The sequence below is a fragment of the Perna viridis genome, chromosome 6 (genome assembly GCF_037379345.1).
Source record: "Perna viridis isolate PV_CMFRI_1.1 ecotype Kerala chromosome 6, ASM3737934v1, whole genome shotgun sequence".
Lineage (NCBI taxonomy): Eukaryota > Metazoa > Mollusca > Bivalvia > Mytilida > Mytilidae > Perna > Perna viridis.
Window position 1 is genome coordinate 45,842,794 of NC_142450.1, and position 26,761 is coordinate 45,869,554.

General features: G+C 33.4%; 2 protein-coding genes across 4 annotated transcripts in view; both read right to left on the reverse strand.

Moving 5' to 3' along the window:
* LOC148615257 (coiled-coil alpha-helical rod protein 1-like) overlaps positions 1 to 19,124 on the reverse strand; it is a 34,395-nt gene extending 15,271 nt beyond the window's left edge. The window contains exons 1-9 of one of the 3 annotated variants that reach the window (XM_088589996.1): positions 19,036 to 19,093; positions 16,111 to 16,214; positions 11,624 to 11,774; positions 11,135 to 11,174; positions 10,564 to 10,812; positions 8,355 to 8,542; positions 6,352 to 6,487; positions 3,115 to 3,222; positions 2,495 to 2,547 (exon numbers count right to left, since the gene is read on the reverse strand). In XM_088589996.1, the coding sequence (XP_088446122.1) occupies positions 2,495 to 2,547; positions 3,115 to 3,222; positions 6,352 to 6,487; positions 8,355 to 8,542; positions 10,564 to 10,812; positions 11,135 to 11,174; positions 11,624 to 11,766 (917 nt within the window). In that variant the 5' untranslated portion in view covers positions 11,767 to 11,774; positions 16,111 to 16,214; positions 19,036 to 19,093. Of the gene's footprint in view, positions 1 to 2,494; positions 2,548 to 3,114; positions 3,223 to 6,351; positions 6,488 to 8,354; positions 8,543 to 10,563; positions 10,813 to 11,134; positions 11,175 to 11,623; positions 11,775 to 16,110; positions 16,215 to 16,286; positions 17,411 to 19,035 lie in introns of those variants that run through there. The other 2 variants (XM_088589995.1, XM_088589997.1) reach the window with 2 other exon arrangements.
* Positions 19,125 to 21,582: 2,458 nt separating this feature from the next.
* LOC148615258 (acetylcholine receptor subunit beta-type lev-1-like) lies at positions 21,583 to 23,022 on the reverse strand. Its single transcript, XM_088586225.1, has one exon. It carries the CDS (start codon positions 22,986 to 22,988, stop codon positions 21,813 to 21,815), a length of 1,176 nt encoding a protein of 391 aa, XP_088442351.1. The 5' UTR covers positions 22,989 to 23,022; the 3' UTR covers positions 21,583 to 21,812.
* Positions 23,023 to 26,761: the final 3,739 nt, after the last annotated feature.

The following is a 26,761-nucleotide window of genomic DNA, read 5'->3' on the forward strand; positions in this document are numbered from 1 at the left end:
TTTTGTAGTATGTCGCATTGAGGAAAAAATCAAAGAGATTCATACTCTTATACTCAATAATTCTATAGATAGTAGGGATTTATCAATTATTCCCTCTGTAAAAAATTTCAATAATTCACAATGTAAAATAAATTGGTCTTTCTCTCATCAAAGTGTCACAAGTCGGATTTCAATCCACTGATCACAAAAAAGGTAAAATTTATGTAGAAATTAGCAATAAATTTCAGAGAAATCTATATAATAAATAGGATAATCAATTGGTTATCATGAATAATTAAAATATAAATACATGTGCAAAGAAAGCTAGAAGACTTAACTAGTGTGTGAAATAAGTTCCTAAACTCATTAAATCTATGTGTTCCTCCGCACTTATGATTGTATTTCAGTTATTCACTCTTACAAATTAATTATCCTAATAGTAATTGTCTAGTCATAATGAATTTACTGTTTCGTGCCCTTTTTTGGTCCTCAATTCCTAAACAGTTCAAATTTCAATCCCAAAAATTAATCCCAGCCTTTCATTTGTCGTGTGGCACCAGGTCATACAATTTCAAAGAATTCACTTAAATTCAAATTATTATCTGCACATAATGAAAAGCTGGTTTCTAGCCACTTTTTAACCCCTAATTCCTATACATTTTCAGTCACAACCAAGATACCTTTCAGCCTTCCCTATGATACCGGGTGGTTAAATTTCAAAGAGATTGATTCACTTTTATTCATGGTTTTTATCTGGAAACCTAATTGTCTACAGACATGGGACAATAACAACAATAGCATAGTACTATTATACAAGCACAAATATTTCATGCTGTCATATTAAAAAACAGTTCACCAATTAACCAGTATGGTGGTGATACCCCTTAGTTGTGAGCAATACAGCAGTTCTTACCTAGTCAACAGTATGTTCTCACCCAGTCAATAGTATGCTCTGATCTAGTCAACAGTATGTTCTCACCCAGTCAACAGTATGTTCTCACCTAGTCAACAGTATGGTCTTACCAAGTCAAAAGTATGTTCTTACCTAGTCAACGGTATGGTCTAACCTAGTCAATGTTATGTTCTTACCTAGTAAATAGTATGTTCTTACCTAGTCAACAGTATGTTCTTACCTAGTCAAAAGTATGTTCTAACCTAGTCAATGTTATGTTCTTACCTAGTCAATAGTATGTTCTTACCTAGTCAATGTTATGTTCTTACCTAGTCAACAGTATGTTCTTACCTAGTCAAAAGTATGTTCTAACCTAGTCAATGTTATGGTCTTACCAAGTCAAAAGTATGTTCTTACCTAGTCAACGGTATGGTCTAACCTAGTCAATGTTATGTTCTTACCTAGTAAATAGTATGTTCTTACCTAGTCAACAGTATGTTCTTACCTATAGTCGGCGTCACATAAATAACATACTGTTAAAATTTGAATAAAAATATTTTCTACGACTTTATTGACACCTACCGTCGTTTAAATTGTCTTAAATGACTTGCTCATTCGTTTAGCCAAACGGCTTCTCCCTAAACATTGAATTGTTAAATTCCGGTCAGATTTTAATTCTAGGTGGCAATATTTACATTGTAAAAAGTCGGCCATGTTTACAGTGATCGGGTTGCTAGGAGATGTTGTTTACGTTTAAATGGTTTGTCCAAAAACCGAAGAACCCAGAATGCACTTCGGCGTTATTTCGGATATCTCGGATTTATTTTACGCGAACAACGTACAATACCGAGAAGTTGATCAAGCAGACGATTGTCACCGGAGTTCGACGCGAACTTACGAACTTCGTTTGTAAACAAATCGTCCCGTAAAAACCAACATGGCGGATATTAGTATGGGATTTTCCAGTAAGGATTTGTTACGCATGATTTAAGCTAATAAGCGACTTGTTTTTGAGAAGCTGTTTGGCTAAACGAATGAGCAAGTCATTTAAGACAATTTAAACGACAGTTGGTGTCAATAAAGTCGTAGAAAATATTTTTATTCAAATTTTAACAGTATGTTATTTATGTGACGCCGAGTATAGTCAATAGTATGTTCTTACCTAGTCAATAGTATGTTCTTACCTAGTCAATGTTATGTTCTTATCTAGTCAATGTTATGTTCTAACCTAGTCAATAGTATGTTCTTACCAAGTCAAAAGTATGTTCTTACCTAGTCAATGTTATGTTCTTACATAGTCAACAGTATGTTCTTACCTAGTCAATAGTATGTCTCACCCAGTCAATAGTATGGTCTAACCTAGTCAACAGTATGTTCTCACCCAGTCAACAGTATGTTCTAACCTAGTCAATAGTATGTTCTTACCTAGTCAATGTTATGTTCTAACCTAGTCAATAGTATGTTCTTACCTAGTCAATGTTATGTTCTTACCTAGTCAATAGTATGTTCTTACCTAGTCAATGTTATGTTCTAACCTAGTCAACAGTATGGTCTTACCAAGTCAAAAGTATGTTCTTACCTAGTCAACAGTATGTTCTTACCTAGTCAATAGCATATTCTTACCTAGTCAATAGCATGGTTTCTTGCTTGTTCTTGTCAAATTTGTCCAGAGAAACCTAGACAAAAGCAAACAGACAACATGCTTAATTGAACTTTCTGCATGGATTCAAATGTTTTAAAAAGTAATGTAGAATCAAATATTGAATTTTTCAAAACATTAGTTACATTTTTTTTCACCACAAAAGGAAAATTCACCATATACTTATAATTAGAAGAAAACTGAAATTAGGTAAAGCTGAAATTTCTTGATTTCTTGATTTATTTAAGCAAAAATCAAGTCAAATCTTTTATGATATAAAATTATGTAAAATACATGAAAACATTTTTTTAGCTGTTCTGTATGCGCTTCTAATATAAATGCACCTTTTTATGAATTAACAAAATATGTTGTAAACCTTTTAATGAATTCACAAAAAAGTTGTAAACTATCATTTGAAGCTGGTCATGACTGTAAATATAACATATTAAGATATATCAGTTATGTTCAAAATAATGATAAAAACATGCAGTGAATACACTGATCCATACTGATGAACTAGTTTCAGTTTTCCAACTTTGCTTTGTTTTTCAGCTTTGATACTGAATAAAAGAATAAGAGTTTTATCTTTTGATTTCAAATCTACCTTTGATATTTCAGCCTCTTGTGTCTTCAGTATCTCATTCAGAGAAGAAAATCTGATATTTAGAAGCTGTAAATTGGACTGTAAGTTTTCTTTATCTACTTCTAATATCTGTAAAATATGCATATAAATCACTTTTTAAACACAAAATCTAAATACAAAGAAGGCACTACTGTTAATGCAACTGATTAAGTCAAATCAAAAGTGAAAATGAATCAAATTATTGCTATCTTAAATGTTACTGTAATTAAATAGAGCAGACTTCACTCATGTGACAAAAATGTCCTGTGATCTATATAGATCTGTCATATATAAATCAAATTACTGGTAGACAGGTTTTCAGCAGCACCATTGCATGAATAGTCTCTGTCTATGTATAAATCACAGTAATAGCCCCATGCCTATATATAAATCACAGGAATAGCCTCTACCTATGTATAAATCACAGGAATAGCCCCATACCTATGTATAAATCACAGGAATAGCCCCATACTTATGTATAAATAACAGGAATAGCCTCTATCTATGTATAAATCACAGGAATAGCCCTTACCTACCTGTAAATCACAGGAATAGCCTCTACCTATGTATAAATCACAGGAATAACCCCATACTTATGTATAAATCACAGGAATAGCCTCTACCTATGCCAGCACTCAACAGTTTAGTTTAGTTTCGCACTTTTGGCTAGGGATCCAAAATGACATAAATGGAAACCGGTGGTTGCTATAGTGATTAAAAATGAAGAACCTATTATTGATAAAACATTTTCTGAAAAAAGGTGACTTTTAAAAGTATTTTGCAATGTTTTATATATTTTCAATGTTGAAGGGGCTTTTTTTCAATGACAATTTGACTTCATTGTGAACGGTATGGTCTAACGTGTGAAAGTGAAAGTAAGTCAATTTTTTACCATGCTAAATTTAATAAGTGGATTACAAAGTGTAATAGCTCAAAATCTAACTGGCGATACCCATATGAGGAAGGGGTTTTCGAAGGAAAAAGTTTTAACAGTTTCAGGGAATGAAATAAAAATTTCAGATATTTTGCGGGAAATTAGATATTTTTAAACCTGATTTTATGAACTTTTTTGCAAATTTTCGCATATTTTTGCAGGGTCTCTATGGTAACCCTATATGCTGTGGGTATTTTTTTTCCAGAAAATTTTTACTGCATTCTGAAGGCCTTGGCTTGAGCTGTTTTTAAATATATATATTTACAGATGCTTGACAATTTTTTCAAGTGATAAATGTTACTAAGCATCAGATTACAAGACCAAAATTAGGCAGTTCTACAATACTGTGGAGTGCTGGCTATGTATAGATCACAGGAATATCCTCAATCTACATGAAAATCACACGAATAATCCATTTTCCACTTATTTCAAAATGAATTTAAACAAAATATTGTACCAATCTGAAGTTTGTTCTCCAGCGTTTCTTTGTCTTTTCTCCAAACCTCTACAGGCTTTGGACCCTTTATTGTACCAATCTGAAGTTCTCCAGTGTTTCTTACTCTTTCCACCATATGTCTACAGGCTTTGGTCCTTTTTATGTACCTACCTGAAGTTTGTTCTCTAGTGTTTTTTTTTCTCTTTTCTCCATATCTCTACAGGCTTTGGTCCTTTTTATGTACCTACCTGAAGTTTGTTCTCTAGTGTTTCTTTCTCTTTTCTCCATATCTGTACAGGCTTTGGTCCTTTTTATGTACCTACCTGAAGTTTGTTCTCCAGTGTTTCCTTTTCTTTTCTCCATATCTCTACAGGCTTTGGTCCTTTTTATGTATCTACCTGAATTTTGTTTTCCTGTGTTTCTTTCTCTCTTCTCTATTACTCTACAGGCTTTGGTCCTTTTTATGTACCTACCTGAAGTTTGTTCTCTAGTGTTTCTTTCTCTTTTCTCCATATCTCTATAGGCTTTGGTCCTTTTTATGTACCTACCTGAAGTTTGTTCTCCAGTGTTTCCTTCTCTTTTCTCTATTACTCTACAGGCTTTGGTCCTTTTTATGTACCTACCTGAAGTTTGTTCTCCAGTGTTTCTTTCTCTTTTCTCTATTACTCTACAGGCTTTGGTCCTTTTTATGTACCTACCTGAAGTTTGTTCTCTAGTGTTTCTTTCTCTTTTCTCTATTACTCTACAGACTTTGGTCCTTTTTATGTATCTACCTGAAGTTTGTTCTCCAGTGTTTCTTTCTCTTTTCTCTATTACTCTACAGGCTTTGGTCCTTTTTATGTACCTACCTGAAGTTTGTTCTCTAGTGTTTCTTTCTCTTTTCTCCATATCTCTACAGACTTTGGTCCCTTTTATGTACCTACCTGAAGTTTGTTCTCCAGTGTTTCCTTTTCTTTTCTCCATATCTGTACAGGCTTTGGTCCTTTTTATGTACCTACCTGAAGTTTGTTCTCTAGTCAGGGTTCGACGTTAACTTTTATATTCACTTGTCCAGTCGGGCAAGTGACATATGTGATTCACTTGCCCGAAATATTGAAATACTTGCCCGGAACTTTGTGTCACTATATAGTGTTTTTTTAAGCAAAGAAATTACAAGTATTCATGTGAGGAGTTTTTATTTCACATCTTTAGTTTAACAAATGGACAACAATAACTATCTTCAATAGAATTTTATTTCTCTTTTTCTCTCATATTTTCGAAGTTTTCGATACAGATTTCTTACAGTTTTCCAAAGTAAGAAATTCCATAAATAAATCGCGATGTTCAATTGGATAACGAAAATAGATGTACAATTGGACGCATCCGATTGGTCGACATTAATATCATACGATCTATTTTTGGCAAAGGGAAAATCAGAAAACTATCCAATGATAATCTAGGTCAGCAAGGTCGGGAAGAACGGCGAACTATACAGAAGTAATTTTCGATGTTTTAGAGCTGCGATGATCAGAAATAATGTAATTTGGGCACATATTTTTTTCACTTGCCCAGTCGGGCAACTTTGATGTCGTTTTTACTTGCCCAGACCGGCGATTTACTTGCCCCAGGCAATCGGACAACCGTTAATGTCGAACCCTGCTAGTGTTTCTTTCTTTTTTCTTTGTATCTCTGCAGGCTTTGGTCCTTTTTATGTACCTACCTGAAGTTTGTTCTCTAGTGTTTCCTTTTCTTTTCTCCACATCTCTACAGGCTTTGTTCCTTTTTATGTACCTACCTGAAGTTTGTTCTCTAGTGTTTCTTTCTCTTTTCTCCATATCTCTACAGGCTTTGGTCCTTTTTATGTACCTACCTGAAGTTTGTTCTCCAGTGTTTCCTTTTCTTTTCTCCATATCTCTACAGGCTTCGGTCCCTTTTCTGTATCACCTATATAATTCTTTAGTTGATTTATTTGTTGTTTCTGATTCTCTATAGTATTTGTAAGGGATCTTAAAAGATAAAAAAAATATTGTAATACAACCACTAATTTGTCTCTCATCATTAAGACATCATGGTCAAATATTTTGATAAAACAATGACTAATTTTGAGTACTTGTAAACAGTCAGGCCGCGGAAGGTTGTCAAAGCCAAGTGGTGGTGTTGGGAATGGGATCTCAATATCATTTTAAATGCCCCTTTCGGCATGCGTCTCAAACAGCCTCTGACAACTAAAGTCCAACTCAAACCTTCACGACGGGTTTACCAACTGGTGGACCTAGTCCAGCTGTTTCGACTGACTGGAGAAGGGGCAAAGGCGCCTTAAAACCAGATAGCCTCAAGTATGGATGAAATCCATATCACAATGGAAGATCAGCAAACATACCTTGGTGTAACCTTCGATAAAAGACTTACATGGAAACAGCATATAATGACAGCAAAAGCCAAAGCCAGACGAAAACTAAACATCATGAGAAAACTTGCTGGTACAAACTGGGGTGCTAATGAGAAAGTTTTGAAATCTGTCTACGAAGGAAATGTATGCCCACATCTAGAATATGGCTCTAGTGCTTGGATGACTGCAGCTAAATCTCACCATCAGACTCTAGATAAGAGAAAAGAATGTAAAGCTATGATACAGGCCACCAAATATCAATGCTTACCAAACCACCAAATGAATGAGAGACTGAAACAACTATCCTCAGGCAGACTCAAAAGATCCAGCTTCACTCTAGAAACAAGAGCACTGCAAAGAAAACATGAATGACAAACTATATACAGAAAAGGAGGACAATGTAACCATTCAGATAACAGTTCGGTTACTCAGTGCCAAAGATGAACAATCAAACATCGTCAGAAAAACCGTAACAATGAGCATGATGGAAGAAGAGTATCCATCAGAATTGTGGGCAAGAGTTTACACAGATGGTTCAGGCACAAATACGACAACAAAAGGAGGGGCCGGTATCTACGTAAAATACCCAATGGAGTACAACAGTCAATGGCAATACCAACAGGATTACATTGCTCCAACTACAAGGCTGAAGATGAAGCACTCATCCATGTGGCAAATTACATCAAGGAAAGTGCAGAAAATATGCAAGTAGTATTCCTACCAGATGCCCTCTCCGTAATACAAGCACTGACCAACAACAAACTACCACAACTTGAAAGAGCTATTTATTCCATCAAGAGCCTTAAAACTGCCATAAAGTGGATACATTCACATTGTGGACTCAATGGAAATGAAAAAGCAGATAAGCTATCAAAGGAAGGCGCTCAACAACAGCAAGATGAAAATCCTGTCTGCTACACAGAGATGAAGACCATCATCAAGTCTCCACACAATACCCCTCAGAAGCAAGATAGCTACCATCAACTAAAAAGATTTGAGCAAACTACAATCTTCAGGCTCAGGACAGGACACAACAGACTCAACCAACATCTGTACAGTTTTGAAGGTCATACCATCACCTATGTGTCCCTGTGGAGAAGTAGAGCAGAATACAGAACACTTTCTGCAGACGTGCAAGTTACACCAGGCACAGAAAGAGAAGATATGGCATAAACCAACCCCATCACAGAGAAACTGTATGGACATGTGGAAGACCTACAGAAGATGGCCAGATTTGTTGAGGAGACTGGCATTCAAGTGTAATGGCAAATGACAAGAAGAAGAACAGTTTTGAAGAGGAAAGTAGTTACTAGAACTTATTTTGAAATAGACACAAATTTGGTTGACTAAAATGAACTTGTATAATGCTGAAATGTTCAAATTGTCTACCATGTCACAAAAGTGTTGTTTTTCACATATCAGTGGTATAGCAGATCAAGAAATTACTACATTTACATATATCAGAGTTATTACTATAATCATACTTAATTTCAGCCTGTAATCTCGACATTCTATCAAGCCCCTGTCCCTTCTCCTTTTCCACATCCATCTCCAGCTGTGTGATTCTATCTTTAGATCTCTCTGAAACAGACTCTAGTTGTTCCTCCAATGTCAGAACCTGACTATATAAAGTCTCAACTTCTCTTTGGTGCTCAGCACTAAGCCTGTCAATCTGTTATAAAAATACATTTACTTATTAAAATATTGAAGCCATTATTTTTCTTTATAATCACATATAATTAAAAACCTTTTTTCTAAAGTTCAAAAGACAAATAGTAGGAAACATACTTTGAATTTTAAACATCAGCCATCCAAGTCAATATATGTTCAGTTTTCCCCCATAAACAAATAGGAAAACTAATAAATGTTCTATGTACACATTTATTCAAATGAGAAAGCTTTAATTCATCAAAGTGCTGTAAGACAGGATGCACTGGGCTTTTTGTTTATTGTGAAAATAGTAACATACACAGTCAATTTCAAAGATTATATGAAAACTGTAACCTGGTAATTAAGAACTTTTTTTCATATTGACACAGAATGTTAATCGTGAGTATTGACTTCAAAGACATGCATACCTACTGAACAGTTCATGTGGGAGATTCTCTCCCATTGGAACTGTCTCATGTGGGAGATTCTCCCCCCCCCCCTCCATTGGAACTGTCTCATGTGGGAGATTTTATGTAAAAACAAAGTAACGATGTATAAATTCAATTATTTAGTATTATTCACAGAAAATATAGTAATTTTACAAATCGTACATTTTGATGTGAGAGGTTCTAAATTTTTTATTGATTCTGTGGAAGTCTCCCCCTAATGTTGAGGGTTAACAGGTATGGATATGATCTGTAGAACAGTATTCAACTTCACACACATTTACAAATTCTGTTTCATTTCAACTTTTTAACAATTTTTTAAACCTGTCCAAAAATTAAATTGCAATTACAAAATTTCTGCTTAAGAAATTTGTTTCCTAGATGTACATAAGCTTATCAAAAAAATATACACTTTCTATCAATTTGAATCTTCCTGCCAATTTTACTTGGTTAAAATAAATGCTGTTCACCACATGTTTATCCATTTTGACTGATAAGTGTGTTAAGTACAACTTGCTTAACACAGTCAATGCTTCTTGACACATTTTGCAAAAACAAAATTTCCTTAAAGCAAGTTTATCTCTCAATATCTTTCAAGGACTATATAATACTTAATATAAAGTTCCTGCATCTTTCAAGGCCAAGAAAAGTTCCATCAAATCTGTTTTTGATTTAAAGACTTGATCTTAATTTTAATGGCAGCAATAATAGAACATCATCAAGCTGAATACCAGTAACTGCCTCAAACTGATTTACTGATTTTGAAAGAGATGTTAATAGATATAAACAGAACTATATATTATTCTGTGTATTGTTCAGAAACAGTAGTAAAGTGCCTGACATAAACCGATGACATAAGGTATTTAGGTCCTGAAGGATCAACAACCCCAAAACAAAATGTGAAAAGCAACCATAGCTACAATACCAATAAATGCACATTATTTGTCTGATTTATCACTATTAGCAACCACAATAACTCACAAAAAATATGCTTCATGCTTTATGAAATGAATAGAATAACAGAAATTATTGAGAAACTGTTCACATAATATGATGTACATTATAACTAAATCTATTTAGGTTTCCTGAACCAATCATGTAACACTTTCCAACAACTCAGTGATTCCTGTGTTTAAGTTATAATCATATGAGAATTGTTGATTTACATTTTCTCAACTGAAAATGATGATGTACATTCTTAAAACATTTCCAAGTGAGTTAAAAAAATATTGACCATGTTTCATATAATTTATACTATATGTACAGTTAATGGTAATTCAAATGAATCACAATTTATTACAAATTTCTCAGAAAACACACAATGGCTAAGTGTTATATGTAAATTTCTAATATATTTGTTTTTTGCAAGACAAAAAAATAATTAGGATGAAAGAAAATTAAATTTAGAAGTTTCCTATAACTTTAAAATTTTCTTTATTCTTATACATGTATGGCAGTACATCCATTTTGATAAAATTCAGTAGAAATATAGGAATGTATATTTCAACAAAGTCATGAAACTTGCATTAGCAACCCTCTTAAAAATAAGATATAATTTAAAGTTATGAAAAAAATACTTGTAGCAAACCATCTCTACCTGGGCATTGTATCTTTCCTCCTTAGACTTTAAATCCGATTCTAACATAGCTATTGTTTGTACACTCTTTCTCTCATCAGCTGTAGCTTGTCGTTCTATCTCAGTTATCTTCTCTTTGTGGTTACAGTTTAGTTGTCGTATTTCATTCCTTAGTTCTGCTATCTCTGACGCTTGCTTAGTTATAAGTTCATCAATATACTTCCTGTCTTCCTTTCTATCATATCTGCAGTCTTCTCCTGGACTTTTTGCCTTCAAATTTTACATGCTATAATTGTTTAAACTCCAACCATTTAATTTGAACAATCAAAATGCATTGACTTATACAATGTACATGTATTCACATATCATTTAATGTCTATGGGACTTTTAATTAATTGACTGCAGGACAGGTTACCAGCTGTTTTTATCATATTCAAGCTTACTCAAAATACAACACCAAATGGGATCTTGTTCAATTTCTTTCTTGAAAAATTATACCACAAGTGACATAAAAGATTTAGTTTTAATCAGAGTTGTCAATATTAATACTGTTCATAACAGTTTTAACAAAATGAAAATATAAGATACTTACAACAGGTGTAGGTACAATAATGGGTTTGCTCTGTTCTTCTCTACAATTAAAGAAAGCAGCATATTTACTAATAGATAAACTTGTTTTATCCAGGCATTAGTGCTTAATTTTTTATACATTAATGGTTCAAAATGTTACCATTTAACTGATATTTTGAATGTGCTTGCATCTATCTACAAGAATTTTCTCCAGCTTTGAAACAGTATCCACCCATCATGATGGGGCACCATCTGCTGATAGCTTTGAGGTGGATAGTGGATACATTGTGTATATGTGTGTAAATTAAATATCAATTATACTACATGTCTATGCATGTAAGAATATCTAATGACTTATATCAATATCACATGGTTTGTAGTAAATCTTTAAATTTAAAAGATATTTGAGGTGTTTTCAAAACTAATGTTTTGATTAGAACATGAGCCCATTCCTCCTTAAAGCTGAGAAAATAGATATGTGTAAGTTCAGAAAAAAATAACCAATACATACTTAAGTTTTTGATTCTCCAGTTTCAAGTTCATGACTTCATTAGTAGCTCTGGCTAACTCTTTCCAAGCATCATCTCTGCCTGTTCCTTGAAAAGCTGAAGGTGGTAACAAGTCTACTTTCTCTTTCACTTGCTGTGTAGTCATTTTTGTTACTTGGAATATAAAATGTACGATGCATGTAGATTCAGTATACTAACAAGCTTTACACTTAATTAATTGTTATAACAGTCTTCCAGTCGTACATGGACACAGTGATTCAAAAGTTGATTGATTTTGACATTGTTACTAATTTTATACATTATAAATAACCACACCCATCTGATACCACTAAAGTGGACAAATTTCTCAGGTAAAGTTTATTGTTTCCATATATGGATATAAAATGACCTTTTAACAAACAATGAACGAAATGGAAAAAAGAGAGTGGCATACATGTACAAATAAGAACCTGGAACAAAAAGTACGAAAACTTACATGAAAATGGTACATTTGAAAGTACATTTTAGATGCACATTGTATCAAACAAATAATAGCACCAGATGATTAACTAAGCCCGAAGAAAATTTTCTCATTTTTTAAATGTGCGAGAAAAAGCTTTGGCACACCAAGGAGTAACATCAAATGATAAAGCTGAAAAAAATTCCAATTGTTTACAAAAAAGTTAAGCCAGATTGGAAATGAAAGACATTACTTTTACAGTAAATTGCTGAAAGAACTACATCCTAATAAAGCAACTGCCCTAAGACAACCTCACCAAATGTAAAACTCCATCAGTCACATTTCTATTCCACAAATCACTGACTTGAGGACAAAAACCAACAACGCATCTTATAGCATCCAAAATCATGAAAAATTAAGAAAGAAACAGAACACTTTTTGAATTAGTACACAATTTTAAAAATAGGAGATCCCATGCAACTGAATGGAGTGATATATATATATATGATACAATAGATAGATAATTAATTGGCAAAACTCAAATGCATACTCAGCAAAATGTACAGTTTGCATGGTTATTTTTGTAGCATTTAATACTTCTAAATAGACAAATCAACACACACCTAAAATATTGAGTACTCATAGATAATTTCATTTACATAATACAATACTTATACATGTACATGTATTTCAGACCATGAAAATACTGACAATGTATTAGGACAATTTAAATCGTATATCAGGACGATTTAAACCATAAAGGTAATCAGAGTAATATAACAGGGCTGAAAAAATTATAGGTGGTATGAATTAATGTTTCTTTAGGAGTGTTTCACCTGTCTGATATCCATATATAGATAGAAGTTTGTTTAAAAAAAAAAAATCATCATTTTGACCACTTTAGAAACTATCTCCAAAGCAAAAAGCTACTGATCAAGGAGTAGTTCTTGCCAACCATTTTAAAAAAAAAATTTTTTTCCCTGACGTAGTCGATATAGTTTCGCTCTTTGCCCTTTGACCTTAAAGACACTCTTCAACAGAAACACAAGTTACTTGACCTTCATTCTGTTTCTTGATTGGCCAAATACTGATAACTTAGTGGCGTTAAAAAAACTGTATTGGAAATTCAAATTGCGTGCCATGTGTTATTTCCTGAATGAAATGTAGATAATTATACAAATGTAAGTAAAAAGAACAAATTTTACTGCGTCGACTATCTTTTTTTAAAGATAGTACTTGTTAACCCTTTCCTCTGGAACAAAATTGAAGAAAAATGTCAAACAGGATGCTGATATTTTACTCTCAAAAACGAGCTATCATACAATGATCTGCATTGAGGAATAACATTTTGGTGAGAACTGATTCTGATCTACTCAGTACATCAGGATCTATTGATGCTTTGAAACACATTTTGTACAGTTAAAAACATCACCTTGACAAAAAGTTTCAAAGACATGTTTGTTATCTGATTGGAAATACATTTGTACATGTATATGTATCCAGAAATTTTTAAAAAAGGTTCTTGTGTATGAAAAAAATCATGATAAAACCTTGCATTCAAGACCAAATCCAGAACTGTTTGACCAGTACTATAATAAATATTTGGAATATCCATTGAGAGATCCCACTGATAAAAATACAACATATAAAGTCTACTTCAGTTTCAAAAAAGTGAAACCTTTAGCTTTGATTCCACTTAAGGCTAATGTCTTACTCATGTTTTTATACCCAGTCAGTACTTGCACTTAGATGTAATTGTATAGAAAATCATCTAAATTTCATAATACTGACATTTGAGAAACTTTCATCCAGCCAAAACACTATATCATAATTATTGAAGCAGTCATTCCCAAGGTTCATTGGACATTGGTAAAGTCTGATGAAATTTGCTTTGGCCTGCTAAAAATGTGCTGAGCATAAGCAAAGGACCAATGTTTAGTTGACAATGTCATAGCACTTCAGTAATGACTAGCAACTTTGTCAATGAAAAAAACATGACAAAGTTGCATAAAACCCCTTTGTTATTTTAAGTTTTCAAGAAAATGAACTGTAAATAGATTTTTTTCAAAACTGGTTTTTTTCCCTGCCACATGGGGATTTTCTTAATCTTCATCAGTTGCACATTTAGAAGCAAGGCAAAAATGCAAAGAGGTTTGATGAAAAGCTTCAACATTGAATTTTAACCATGGGTGGGTCTCCATTATGTAGACGGGACAATCATAGGAAAGCATTCCAAAGGAAAAAAGTTGGCCACAGAACAAAAAAAGGAAATAAATCAAACGATATCAGGCGAACAGGAAAAAATCCAAACCAAGAGGGTTTAAGGCCAAGATTGGCTGCAATTTGATGGCAATAAAAATGCGATGACAAGCACTAAGAAATGACAAACTGGTCGCTTGTCAATGACTTTACCAGAGACTAAAGATGTTTAATTATTAAAATAATAGTTTAAAAACAAAAATGAAGTTTTTTTTGGTTTTTGGGGTCCGGTAATAACATACCTGCCAACTTTTGAAAATCCCCATGGAGGTTTTTCGTGTGAGGCGTGTGAAAGGACAACTTCGCGACATATTTTGAAAGCTGTATGGTTTTTATGGTTGTAATGTATGAATAAGACAACCACTCCAGTAATACTGGTTCTTTTTCAGTTGAACAGCATGTGCATGAAATGTAACGAATTGACGTTTGTAAGCCCCTTTTTGTGGTGGATTCTTCCAAACCTAATTGAAATGCTGAAGTTTAAATTCTAAGAAAATAAATGAGAAAACTTTTTGTGCACATCTTCCCTACACATACTTCTTGAGAAACCACTATTTCCAAAATATTGAAATGGATTGGTTACAGACCACAGCACAGTCACACCAGCATTAACAAGTCATATTCCTTTCATAGGACTGGAATCACTTTCTCACAATATGAAACTTGGACAACTTTTTCTTTTCATTAAATGCATACTATGAGGTGCAGTATATGAGGATGTGTAACAAAGATTCAATAGAGCAGCTTCCAAATTTCAAAAATCATCACAATTTACAATATATAGTATTTCTTTTAACTATTGCAAACTTAACTTTCAGATACTGTAATGCTGAAATAAGAAAAAATAATTTAAATTTGTAGGGGAGATAACTCATTGGTGTAATCACAGGTAAATTTACAATTTGTTTATGTGGTCCTACAAATTTTAGACCTATTAAATTGACAGTATTTGACAATTTAATTGTGCAGTAGGAGTTATTCTTGAGAAAGTGATTAGCTGTTCATAAAATAGTGGTACATCCAATCCAGATTCATTTTCTAATTGTCAATTATCATTGATAACCCTGATCTGTTGATTGCTCGTCAGGGATTATTTACCTGCCATTAAACATCCTTTACCTGTTTAGACAGCAATTAACACCTTTTTTAGATTTATGACTCTTCTAATCAAAGAAATGTGATTGAAACACGAAATTAGGGGTTTGAATTAGGATTCTTCTAAGTAATTTTGACAAAATCAGGTTTTGGGACAAATTTGACCTGGAAAATCGTGTTAGCTGGACAAATGGTCAAAATTGTGAAAAACACGCATAAATCGTGTAAGTTGGCAGGTATGTAATAATTAATTTGGATGCACATGTGTACACCACGCACTCTCTTCTTGGCAAGAGAGATCAACGAAAAAAGCTCGATTCTATGTAAAACACTCATTGGGAAGCGAAGAGAAAACAGTAGCAGAAGACCACATTGAGATGAAAGTATTCCTGAAAATTCCCAGAAATATGTATCATTTCATTAAAAAAAATTTTCATTCGCAAGCCATTTATTGATTAAAATACTGCAATGTATTGGATCCATTCAAGTAGTCTGCAGAAATGTTTACATTTTCTGTTTGTATGCTAATCAGGAGTTCAACTAAAACAATAGTATTAACTCCGACATTTAATTCAAACAAAGTTTTAATTTGTCAAACTAGTGTATTGATATTTGACATTTGGAAACAATTTATCAAGTGGGTTAAAGGATTAGTGACAATTGTTTTGACCTCTTTTATTGATCTTTTGTTATTACATTATTATATACAAATGTCTTGTTGTCTTCTGTGCCGATTCATGAAATGTCTCAAGAAAAAAATCTAGAAACTCATTGTTTTGGTGTATACAGCAAAACCCCTCCTGGAACAAAGAAATAGTTATAAAAAAGTGAACAGACTTTGTGGAAGAATACGGTACTAATGCTATGCTTACAATGCTAGAACATTGCCTTCCTCATATTAGGTTGTTGTACAAGAAACAATAGTGCTCTAGGGTACTACTAAACAAAGAGTGGTAAAGAGCACAAAAGTCTGGTAAAGACTGGTACCGAAATATTGATTTATTTTATTGAATAAAAGTTTCTTTGTATCTGAATAGTGATATTCTTTTATTTTTAGCTAAAATAAATGTTTTTGGTGCATTTCTGTCGACATTTATTTACATACGGTCACAACTTCAACATTTTCGTTTCTCCAACATGGCGGCCGTAAAGTCTGGAGGTACACAATTCGTGACAATTTCAGTTTGTAATATTGTTTTTATGAGAGTTGTAGTTTAATCATGTTATTTTGTCATTTTCATATGTTTTTAAAACTTTTCGGTCTTTAATATTGTATTTTATCACTCATTTATAACTCCTAGATGTCACGACAGTTTCGTTGTAAACAAAGGATACGCGAAGCAGAGGGTCCAAAGAAATAAATGTTTTCTTGGATCTCTTGCCATAAATGCTGTCACTGCATTCAATATAACACAGTGAATTTTGGGCAGACCTTATAAAGTAAAAGGCCTTAGTGGAATTCTTGGCGGACTGCCAAGAACCACAATCGTCGGGATATTCACCGCGTTTTTTCAACAAGTGGCATTGCCTGTTGCTGGTGTCATCAAGAACGAAGTAAACATTTTGCTTGATACCAGGTGGGATGGAGGTCAGGGTATTCCCACGTTTTAAACCAAGGGGTATGACAACAGATGCTTATGAGGAAAAAAGAAGTTCTATCAACAGATTACTACAAGACAAATTTAGAAACAGTAACAGAGTTATGTTTTGGAAAGTAAGAGGACTTATAAATCCTAAGGAGAGTGCATGTCTTCAAGACGGTGTCCATTTAACCGAAGAAGCAGAAAAGACATATGTCAGACAAATTAAATTAGCCATGTTTTGTAAACTTTTTGAACATTAAGTATTATTTCGTTTGGTTTATCAAGTTTGATAATAAAGTATAGAAATTCCATTTATCTTTTCATCAAAATGTTACGAAATGGTTGAATATTACATATACTATAACACATATTACAAATGGTAGCATTTATTAGTACATACAAAGTAAACAACTATATCATTTACCACAAAAAATATATGGGATATTTTGACATTCGAATCTATTTATTAATTAATCACGTTTCCTCACCGTCATCTTATTAGTTTATTTATCTAGTCGCCATTTTGAACAGTCTACGAGTGGAAATACATACTCCAAAAATCATGTTTAAATTTAAAAAATAACTTTAAATCATAACAAGTTATATACCATACATCATTGTTTTAGTTTATTTAAATGCAAATAAATAGCTATTTAACTCCTTCACATCACCAGACTTTGCGAATTGATCATGCGACAATGTCTAGAAGCCGATCTATGAATAAATATCCAGAATAGTAGTTGATATATTATTTTCAATGGTCTCATAGAAAAATAAACACTATATAGATACTAAGAAACATTTATTTACTCAAATAATTCAAAATTATGATACCAGTATTTACCAGACTTTTGTGCTCTCTACCACTCTTTGTTTATAGTCGGTGTCACATAAATAACATACTGTTAAAATTTGAATAAAAATATTTTCTACGACTTTATTGACACCTACCGTCGTTTAAATTGTCTTAAATGACTTGCTCATTCGTTTAGCCAAACGGCTTCTCCCTAAACATTGAATCGTTAAATTCCGGTCAGATTTTAATTCTAGGTGGCAATATTTACATTGTAAAAAGTCGGCCATGTTTACAGTGATCGGGTTGCTAGGAGATGTTGTTTACGTTTAAATGGTTTGTCCAAAAACCGAAGAACCCAGAATGCAATTCGGTGTTATTTCGGATATCTCGGATTTATTTTACGCGAACAACGTATAATACCGAGAAGTTGATCAAGCAGACGATTGTCACCGGAGTTCGACGGGAACTCACGCACTTCGTTTGTAAACAAATCGTCCCGTAAAAACCAACATGGCGGATATTAGTATGGGATTTTCCCGTAAGGATTTGTTACGCATGATTTAAGCTAATAAGCGACTTGTTTTTGAGAAGCTGTTTGGCTAAACGAATGAGCAAGTCATTTAAGACAATTTAAACGACCGTAGGTGTCAATAAAGTCGTAGAAAATATTTTTATTCAAATTTTAACAGTATGTTATTTATGTGACGCCGAGTATAGTAGGACCAGTGCTCTAAACAACAACAACAACAAATGCTTTATTGTCAATTATGATGCCCAAAAATGAGTTGACCAATTAAACAAAAATCAAAATGTACATGTGATAAACATGATTTGAATGAATTTAGTAACAAACAGATATTAAACATAAAAGGATATTATTGCAACATAAAACATTTTGTAATAAAAAACAAGTATGTTAATGATAATGGTAAATAAATGATGTGTGATAACATATTAAAATGTGCAAATACTCCATTCTTTTGAGTGATTCTTTTTATCTCAACCTGACATATAAATATAAAGAAGGAGGACTGCAGGGTCAGAGGAAATCTGACTACTGTCGTGGTTGGACATGTATGAACACGTACATTGTAACATTGTATAATGTATACCTCAACACTACAACAGACCATCATTAATTAAGAAACGCGTTCAACCAAGACCTGTATGAAGTATTGTTAGAGATACATTTTCTTCTCAATTAAAATTGAAACTGAATACAAAACAAGACAAATGTAGTACCTGGAGGTTTTGCAGTTAAAAAGTAAGACGGAGTGTTTAAATTTTCCGCCATCTTGAAATTCGAAAATAAAGTGTAAACAAACATAAATATAAATGCATAAAAAATAATATTTCAAGACTTTTGTGGTGAATTTGTGATTAAAGAAATAGTTTTATGTTAAAATGTACAATTTCAAAAGGTTATATTATTAGATTTCATACGAAAATGATAGAAATAAAATTCGGATGTGTACAAGTCATCACCTATTTCGGTCGTCCCAAATTATCTTATTACCTACCATTTATACCATCAGTCAATGCGAGGATTTAAACTTAAAAAAATCTTGGTCATAGAGAATTTCTCATCATCAGTGTATAAACTTTCTACTAAGGTATTCACATCAACTCCAGTACAGCAAGAACTTGAGGGAAAAACGACACTTTCAATGGCTTCTATATAGTAAACCCTAAATTTTCATGATTTAAAAAAAAAAATAGACAAGGAGTTTCAATCTAACTTTTGACCAATTTTTTCCATTAAGGAAATGTCAAAAATAATTTTTAGGTCCATTTTAGGAAAAAAAAGCACGAACTTTGGTACACCAGAGCAGGTCGAACTAAAACTTCTTTTACTTTCACTATTATATTGAGTTAATAAAATAGACCCCTTTTCTGAAGCATTATTTTTTCATGAAAATATTGTTTTTTTCCTAAAAAAAAAAGGCAAAAAGAAAGCGCACATATTTTTATTATTTTTAAGCTCATTGCAATACCACCTACTTTCGTAGTGGCATAAATTATATGTGGATATTAAAAAATTCTAAAGATTTACTTCAAAACCTAAAATCCTGCAGCTTTTCGGAAATAAGTTCTATCCAAACTTTGACTTCTCAACTCTTTACACTACGTTACCACATGAAAAATTGAAATTTCGTATGAAAGGATTTATTTGTAAATCTTTTGCTGTTTCAAAAAGTTGTTATTCTTGGTTACAAATCCACATATTTTTCTAAAACATTGCAGAAGGGCAAATTGTGCTACACAGAATAGCAGGTTTCCTCATTGATAACATATTTTTCACATTTGGAGGAGCTATTTTTCAAAAAGTTGGCATTCCAATGGGCACTAACTGTGTTCCTCTTCTAGCCGCTTTGTTTGTATATTCGAACATGACTGAATTTCTTCAGAAGCTCGTAAAGAATAGAAAGTTAAAAGCTGTTAAATCCTTTAACTTTATATACAGATATATTGATGATGTATTGTCCATCAACAACCCTTATTTTGGTAAATGGTTACCTTCAATATATCCACGAAGACTCGAGATAAAGAAGACTACAGGAACAGCATGTTCTGCATCTTTTTTGGACCCACATCTCTAATTAACAACAGCGGTCATCTAAGTACTAAGATTTATGATAAAATAGACGATTTAATTTTAATATCATAAATATTCCTTACCTGTGCAATATCCATTCATCTCCTGCATATGGTATTTATATTTCATAACTGATTCGCTACACCAGATCAAGTGCTAACTTCTCTGATTTCCTTCACCGCCATAAATATCTGCGTAACAAACTCCTGAATCAGGGGTATGAGAAAATGCGCCTTAAAAGGTCTCTTACCAAAATTCTTTTTTAGATATCAGTCCTTGGTTGAAAATCACTCAGTTTCTTCTCAAACAATGAATATTTTTTTTTATCTATTTATTTTTTTTTATAAATTGTTGTTTCTGCTGATGTGACGCTGATTTACCGATTATGACAATAGCATGCAAGGGCTTTTTAATCACCACTGGTATAGTCCCGGCGCAATAGAAGAGGGGGATTTAGCGCGCTGTAAAACCAAAATTTACCCCACCATTTCGTTTGAAGTGCCTGTACCAAATCAGGACCATTGCGGTACCAGCTGCTCCGGTAGTGTAATTTCTATTTTGCCAGATTTATTTTGGACTTGACAATGAAATTACAATTAATTTACAAAAATAAGTAAAAACCAATTAACATCAATAAAAGTGTATCAATAAAACAACGAAAGACAAGTCATATTACCCCTCCCCCCTTTTTAACTTATCTGTTTATAGTATACTGTATAATAACACTACTTAGGACAGAATGAGGATACCAAATGGAGGTCGTTTTCCTCCCAACCTTTAAAGGTCCCCTTTCTAGGTCAAGGACCCAATTGGTCCTTCATCCACTTCCGGTTTCCGCAAGATTCTTCCCCTTCCCGGTCACTTCAGGCCCCCTCCTCTCCCGGTCACTTCCGGTCCACGGCCACCGGTCAATTTTGGTCTCCATCTCCCGGTTACTTAGTCTTAGACAAGCTGTCATCAAAAGGTCAAACTAGGAATAATCAAGGGCACTAAGGTTATAGCGGTAATCAAAAGAATGTAAACCAGGAAAAAAAAACAGACATGGAAAACAGACATACATAACAAAGAACATAAAGTAACTAAAATCATACATACAAAGTAACAAAAGCAAATGAGCAACTCGGGCTCCACCAAAAACTAGGAGCATGGACCAGGTGCATTTCTAAAAACACCCGCCGAGTTGTTCATAAAAATTCAAGTCCGGGTAGACAAACGAGGAAAGGAAAACTATGACCCGTTCAATAAATCAGTTTTCATGGTGCAGATGGATACACCATAACTATCCACCCAATAAGTGTATGAGGGAATCACACCAAAGACCTTATCTATCTGTTTGTTAATTGTCACGTATGAATTTGTAGAAGAAAAATAATGCACATTTCTTGACTTACATAAAACGTATCATTGAATGTTGAAAATCTTATCAAGACATCACATATATAAAGTAAGCTATGAAGATAACTGTAATGCACACATATGAACCATAGAAAAAGATAGTGTCTAATATCGAACTGATGTTCTTTCCTTCAAGAAGTAACAAATCTTCCTTGCTTTTGTTTCCGATGGGTTTCACCTCATTCTTTTTTCGGAATACTCGAACCAACAACTTAATATGAGCTCCAAGTGCCTGATTATTATCCAGATAAAAATATTTTGATGTAACGACAGTTCCACAAACAATCATGGTGCTGACCCCAGTAATAACAATCATCAGGATCAACAAAACACACATAGGGTTTGAAGATGTTGGGATCGAAGACGAAACCAACGTCAGAAAAATGGTGTACGATAAAAGAATGGTAACTGACAAAGAGACACGTTCTCCTGAAGCGTTTGGCAAAACGAATACAAGTGGATTCAGCAAAGAAAATAACAATGTCGGCAAGACGATCATAATTGTAAAGTATAAAGATTCTCTCTTTATTTTTACTTCGATGAAAAACATGCTATATTCATAGGATTCTTGAACAGCGAAGGCATTTGACTCGATTAGTTTCCAGTCTGATTGTGGCGTGAAGTAGTCTAAACGTACACTACCTGACAGAGGGGATAATAACATAGCATAAGATGGATATCCCCATGGAACGAATTGCAGTGTGCAAGACTGACTATCATATGGAAACTTCGAGAAATCCATCGGGCATTTGGCATTAATCAGTGCTCCGGGACCATACTCTACGCGTCCGTCCGATTGTATAGTTGATAAAACACCCATAGTTTCAATATATGGCTGCTTAAGGTCCATTTGATTAACGAGATACAATGGAGGTAGCCACACATCTTTAGCTTTTGTCACTAAACGTGATATATTTCCATAGGAACTGGGTTCCCACACCAAATTCGGATCAGTCCAATACATCACCAAACCTGTCATCATTGAGAAAGTTTCATCAACTTCATTGATTGAATGCAAAGACGCGATGTAAAATTCCACGTCAACCTTTAATGGCGTTGGCAAATCTGCTGTTGGAAGAAGCTCGTTTTTGTAATTTGAGAATAAATGCATATGTAATTTCGTCGAATTTAAGTTAGACTGACATTCAACGATGGATACAAATTTTCCAAACACTACCAGAAAAAATAAAATCATATATTTCATCTCTCTGTAAAATTCAAATACGATTTAATTGATAGACAACCTACACAACACAATGCCTTTCAAATAATGATCTCAACTTCAATGTGTTTTTTATAAAATAGAAAAAAGATTGCCAAAACGTTCAACATTCAGGACAACAGTCATAATAATGGTCAATAAAACGCTAGAATAGAGCACCAATAACGCAATAAATAATTCATAATGCATTTATTGAAAATTTAATTGGAAAAATATCGAATAACTCTAATTCAATAAATTTAGTTAAATACTCAAATGACTCCCTGTTAGTAATGTCATTTACTGCTTTCTGTAAAAGTAACTATCAAAAGTGCTTTTCAAACGAAACCACTCGTACCATCTTCTTTTTGGCTTAATTCTGTCCCTCATGCACCGCGACTGAAGCTTTACTACTGTTCTTAATGTACAAGTACGTCTGTCCCGTGGTGATTTACCGTATATAAGCTTTTTGACCTACTTTGGCATTATTTTAGTGATTTACAGACGATTAATACCCATTTACAGATTTTAATGCATTTATAAACCAATAATACTTGCTTATTTATGTTTGAAAATTGATTCGTCAGACGTGGGACAATCAACTTATCTACTTATCGGAGATAAAAACATATAATAACAGTACTTAACAAAATACTCTTAATTGTATGTTGCAATATTCCGTACTAATGATTAAAAGTTTATATTTTAGGTACATTGTTATAATTAGTGGTTTTAGGCAATTATTTCATTGAAACAATTGTTTTAAATTTAAGGTTTGATGTATTAGCAACATAGATTTTACTGCAGAATGTCATAATCTTGATTTTCTCTGAACATTCAAAATAAAAGACAACATTGTGAAGTACGTGCTCATCTGTAGCATTGATACAGATTGTCTGAATATAGCTGAAATGTTGCTGCTCGGACGTTAAACCCCAACAAACAAACAAGACAATTGATACAGATTGTGAGGAAACAATCATTGTGAAGTACGTGCTCATCTGTAGCGTTGATACAGACTGTGAGGAAACAATCATTGTGAAGTACGTGCTCATCTGTAGCATTGATACAGATTGTGAGGAAACAATCATTGTGAAGTACGTGCTCATCTGTAGCATTGATACATATTGTGAGGAAACAATAAATCAACAAATTAAAACCTAGTTTGTTTTCTCTCTTATTCAATTAAGCGATGAAGTTCATCAAGAAAGTTGCAGTTTGGAGATCGCCACTTTGATTGTAAATTCTAACGCTGAATATAGCCTCTATTACAATGCTTCCACTCACAAGTATTATAAATAACATAACAATCTGAAATACACGGGTTGGATTGGATGATTTTAGAATTTAAGCTTCAGTTATAGTTAGGAAAACTGTGTATGATAGAAGAATCGTTATTGGCAGAGATACACGCTCATTGCATTCAAATTGGAGAAAAGGACAAACACTGAATGACTGCTTACAGAAAATAATAGGGCTTGAAGAATGGTCATCACGGTATAACCACACGGGCTTGCTCTCACTATCAAATATGCAAGCCGACTAGTACATGTATATAAAAACGAAAATGGTGATCCCAGATTTGGGGGTACCTTGCTTCAACTATTTATTTAAAATAAAATCGAATATATGACTATTTACTGCTCTTCAATCACTTGATAAATGATGAATCTAATTAATAAGCACAAGTATCACCATCAAATACTTCTAATCAAATCAATACAAGGAATTGAACATCCGAACTCTATATTCCTACAATTTTTTGGATCGGAAGTGAAACTACTGCAACCTTTTACATCGCTAGACAAACCGGTTTGCTCGGCACTTTGTTGGAAGAGTTCCATATGAAGTTTGAATCTTTCCATTTCATGACGAGTCCTGTCATTACTGATATAAATACATCCACTTCATTAATCAAAAGGAACGATGCTAGATAAAAAAATTTACACCTACCTCTAAGAGGAAAGAATTGACAGGGAAAGCAATTTTTTGTGGTCAGCAAATAAATCGGTATAGAGATTCTTTACAATCGCATTAGGCTTGGAATGAACACGACATGCGACACTGATATTTTCTTTTTGGGGGGTACTAGTATAAGAATTATCAGAATGAGTCGATGAATTTTTAATGGAGAATGATTAAATTTATACTGATCTTTTTAAGTATTGTTTTGGGTTGCAGAGCATTGCGTACCAAGGAAAAAAGACAAATTACAATAAGGTCATCCTTACAGACAATTTAGTCAACTCAATTATTGTTTGACTAACTTATAATATCGAGTTTGTTCTAGCTATACACATTTATGCCTGTAATGTTGTTAATGGCCACAATTAGACATACGTTTTGATAATGTAAACAAGTGTCCATTAAGACTAATTGATGGCCATGCTGTTCATTGTCCAATGTTTGGGTATAAAACCTTTTACTGAAAATAATCGTATTTTAAAGCAGGGCTAATCACTTTTCAAACAGACAGAAGTTGAGTATTACATTAAGTTGTTGACAATCGGTATCAAAGGTTTCTTCAAATATCAATGCTTTTAAAACTTCAAACAGTCAGAAGTTGAAATAAGTAAAGATGGCTAATACATTGATGTTAAAGTAAAAGCCAAAAATTAATGAATACCTTCTCGTAAATCTTCCCTTTCCGGTCGGCAAAACTTATTTTAGTCTAACAGTTTCATTTAATTTCTTGTTGCAATTAAACTATTCATCAATACATTTTTTTTTATAATTTTTCACCCGTGATGATACACATAATGTTTAGCATTAAAGGCATTGTGAATGGGTGTACCGCTACATATTAAATTCTAGTTAAAGAGTAATCAAGGGAACCAAGGTTCTAGCGGTAATCAAAAAGAATGCGATCCAGGGACAAAGACCAGACATGGAAAGCAGACATACACAACTAAGAGCATAAAGTAACTGAAATAATAAACACAAAGTAACAAAAGCAAATGAGCAACTCGGACTCCACTAAGAACTGGAATCATGGACTAGGTGCACCGATACGGTAAGCTTCCTCTGCTTTTCTAGGAACACCCGCCGAGTTGCTCATTAAAAGTCCGGGGAAGACGAAAGAGGAAAGGAAAACTAAGACACGTTGAACAAATCAGTTGTCATGGCGCAGATGGATACACCGTAACGATCCACGAGTTCATGATGACGACCATAAAACTTCTGTAGTGATTTCAATCTTGAAGCAACATAACCCTGTTCCAGAAATCTATTTGTTAGAATTGTAGCGCGATACAAAAACATCTGTGTAGTTTCGGCAAGCTCTGGCATAACGTATAAGTTGTGATATGAGCACTCCATACGCAGGTGATGGTGAGATGTTGCCACAAATGAAAGGAAAGTTGACAATTCTGAATGAAAAGTCATCAAACATGAATCACCTTATTAATATTTACATCCCCTAAGAACCAAAAGAAAGGTCTAAAAGCTTATAGGTTTGTAGTCCTAATTTTTTTTTATTCAGGTTTTATGATACAGTCGCACATCGTTTATGTAGAAACTTTATATTACTTGCATTGTTCTACTATCACTGTGAAATGGCATCTATTGTTTATGTAGAAACTTTATATTACTTGCATTGTTCTACTATCACTGTGAAATGGCATCTATTATTAACTTGAAATTTTGAATGGACGTATCCTTGATATTTTACACTTTTTTACTTCGTTACAACCTATAGTTTCAGTTTTGATTATATTTTCAATGAACATGGATCAACTTATAACTATTTCAGAAATGATGCGACCAATAGATTATGG

Coding starts and splice junctions, on each gene's coding strand:
- LOC148615258 (XM_088586225.1), bottom strand. CDS start 22,988: ATGAAATATATGATTTTATTTTTTCTGGTAGTGTTTGGAAAATTTGTA.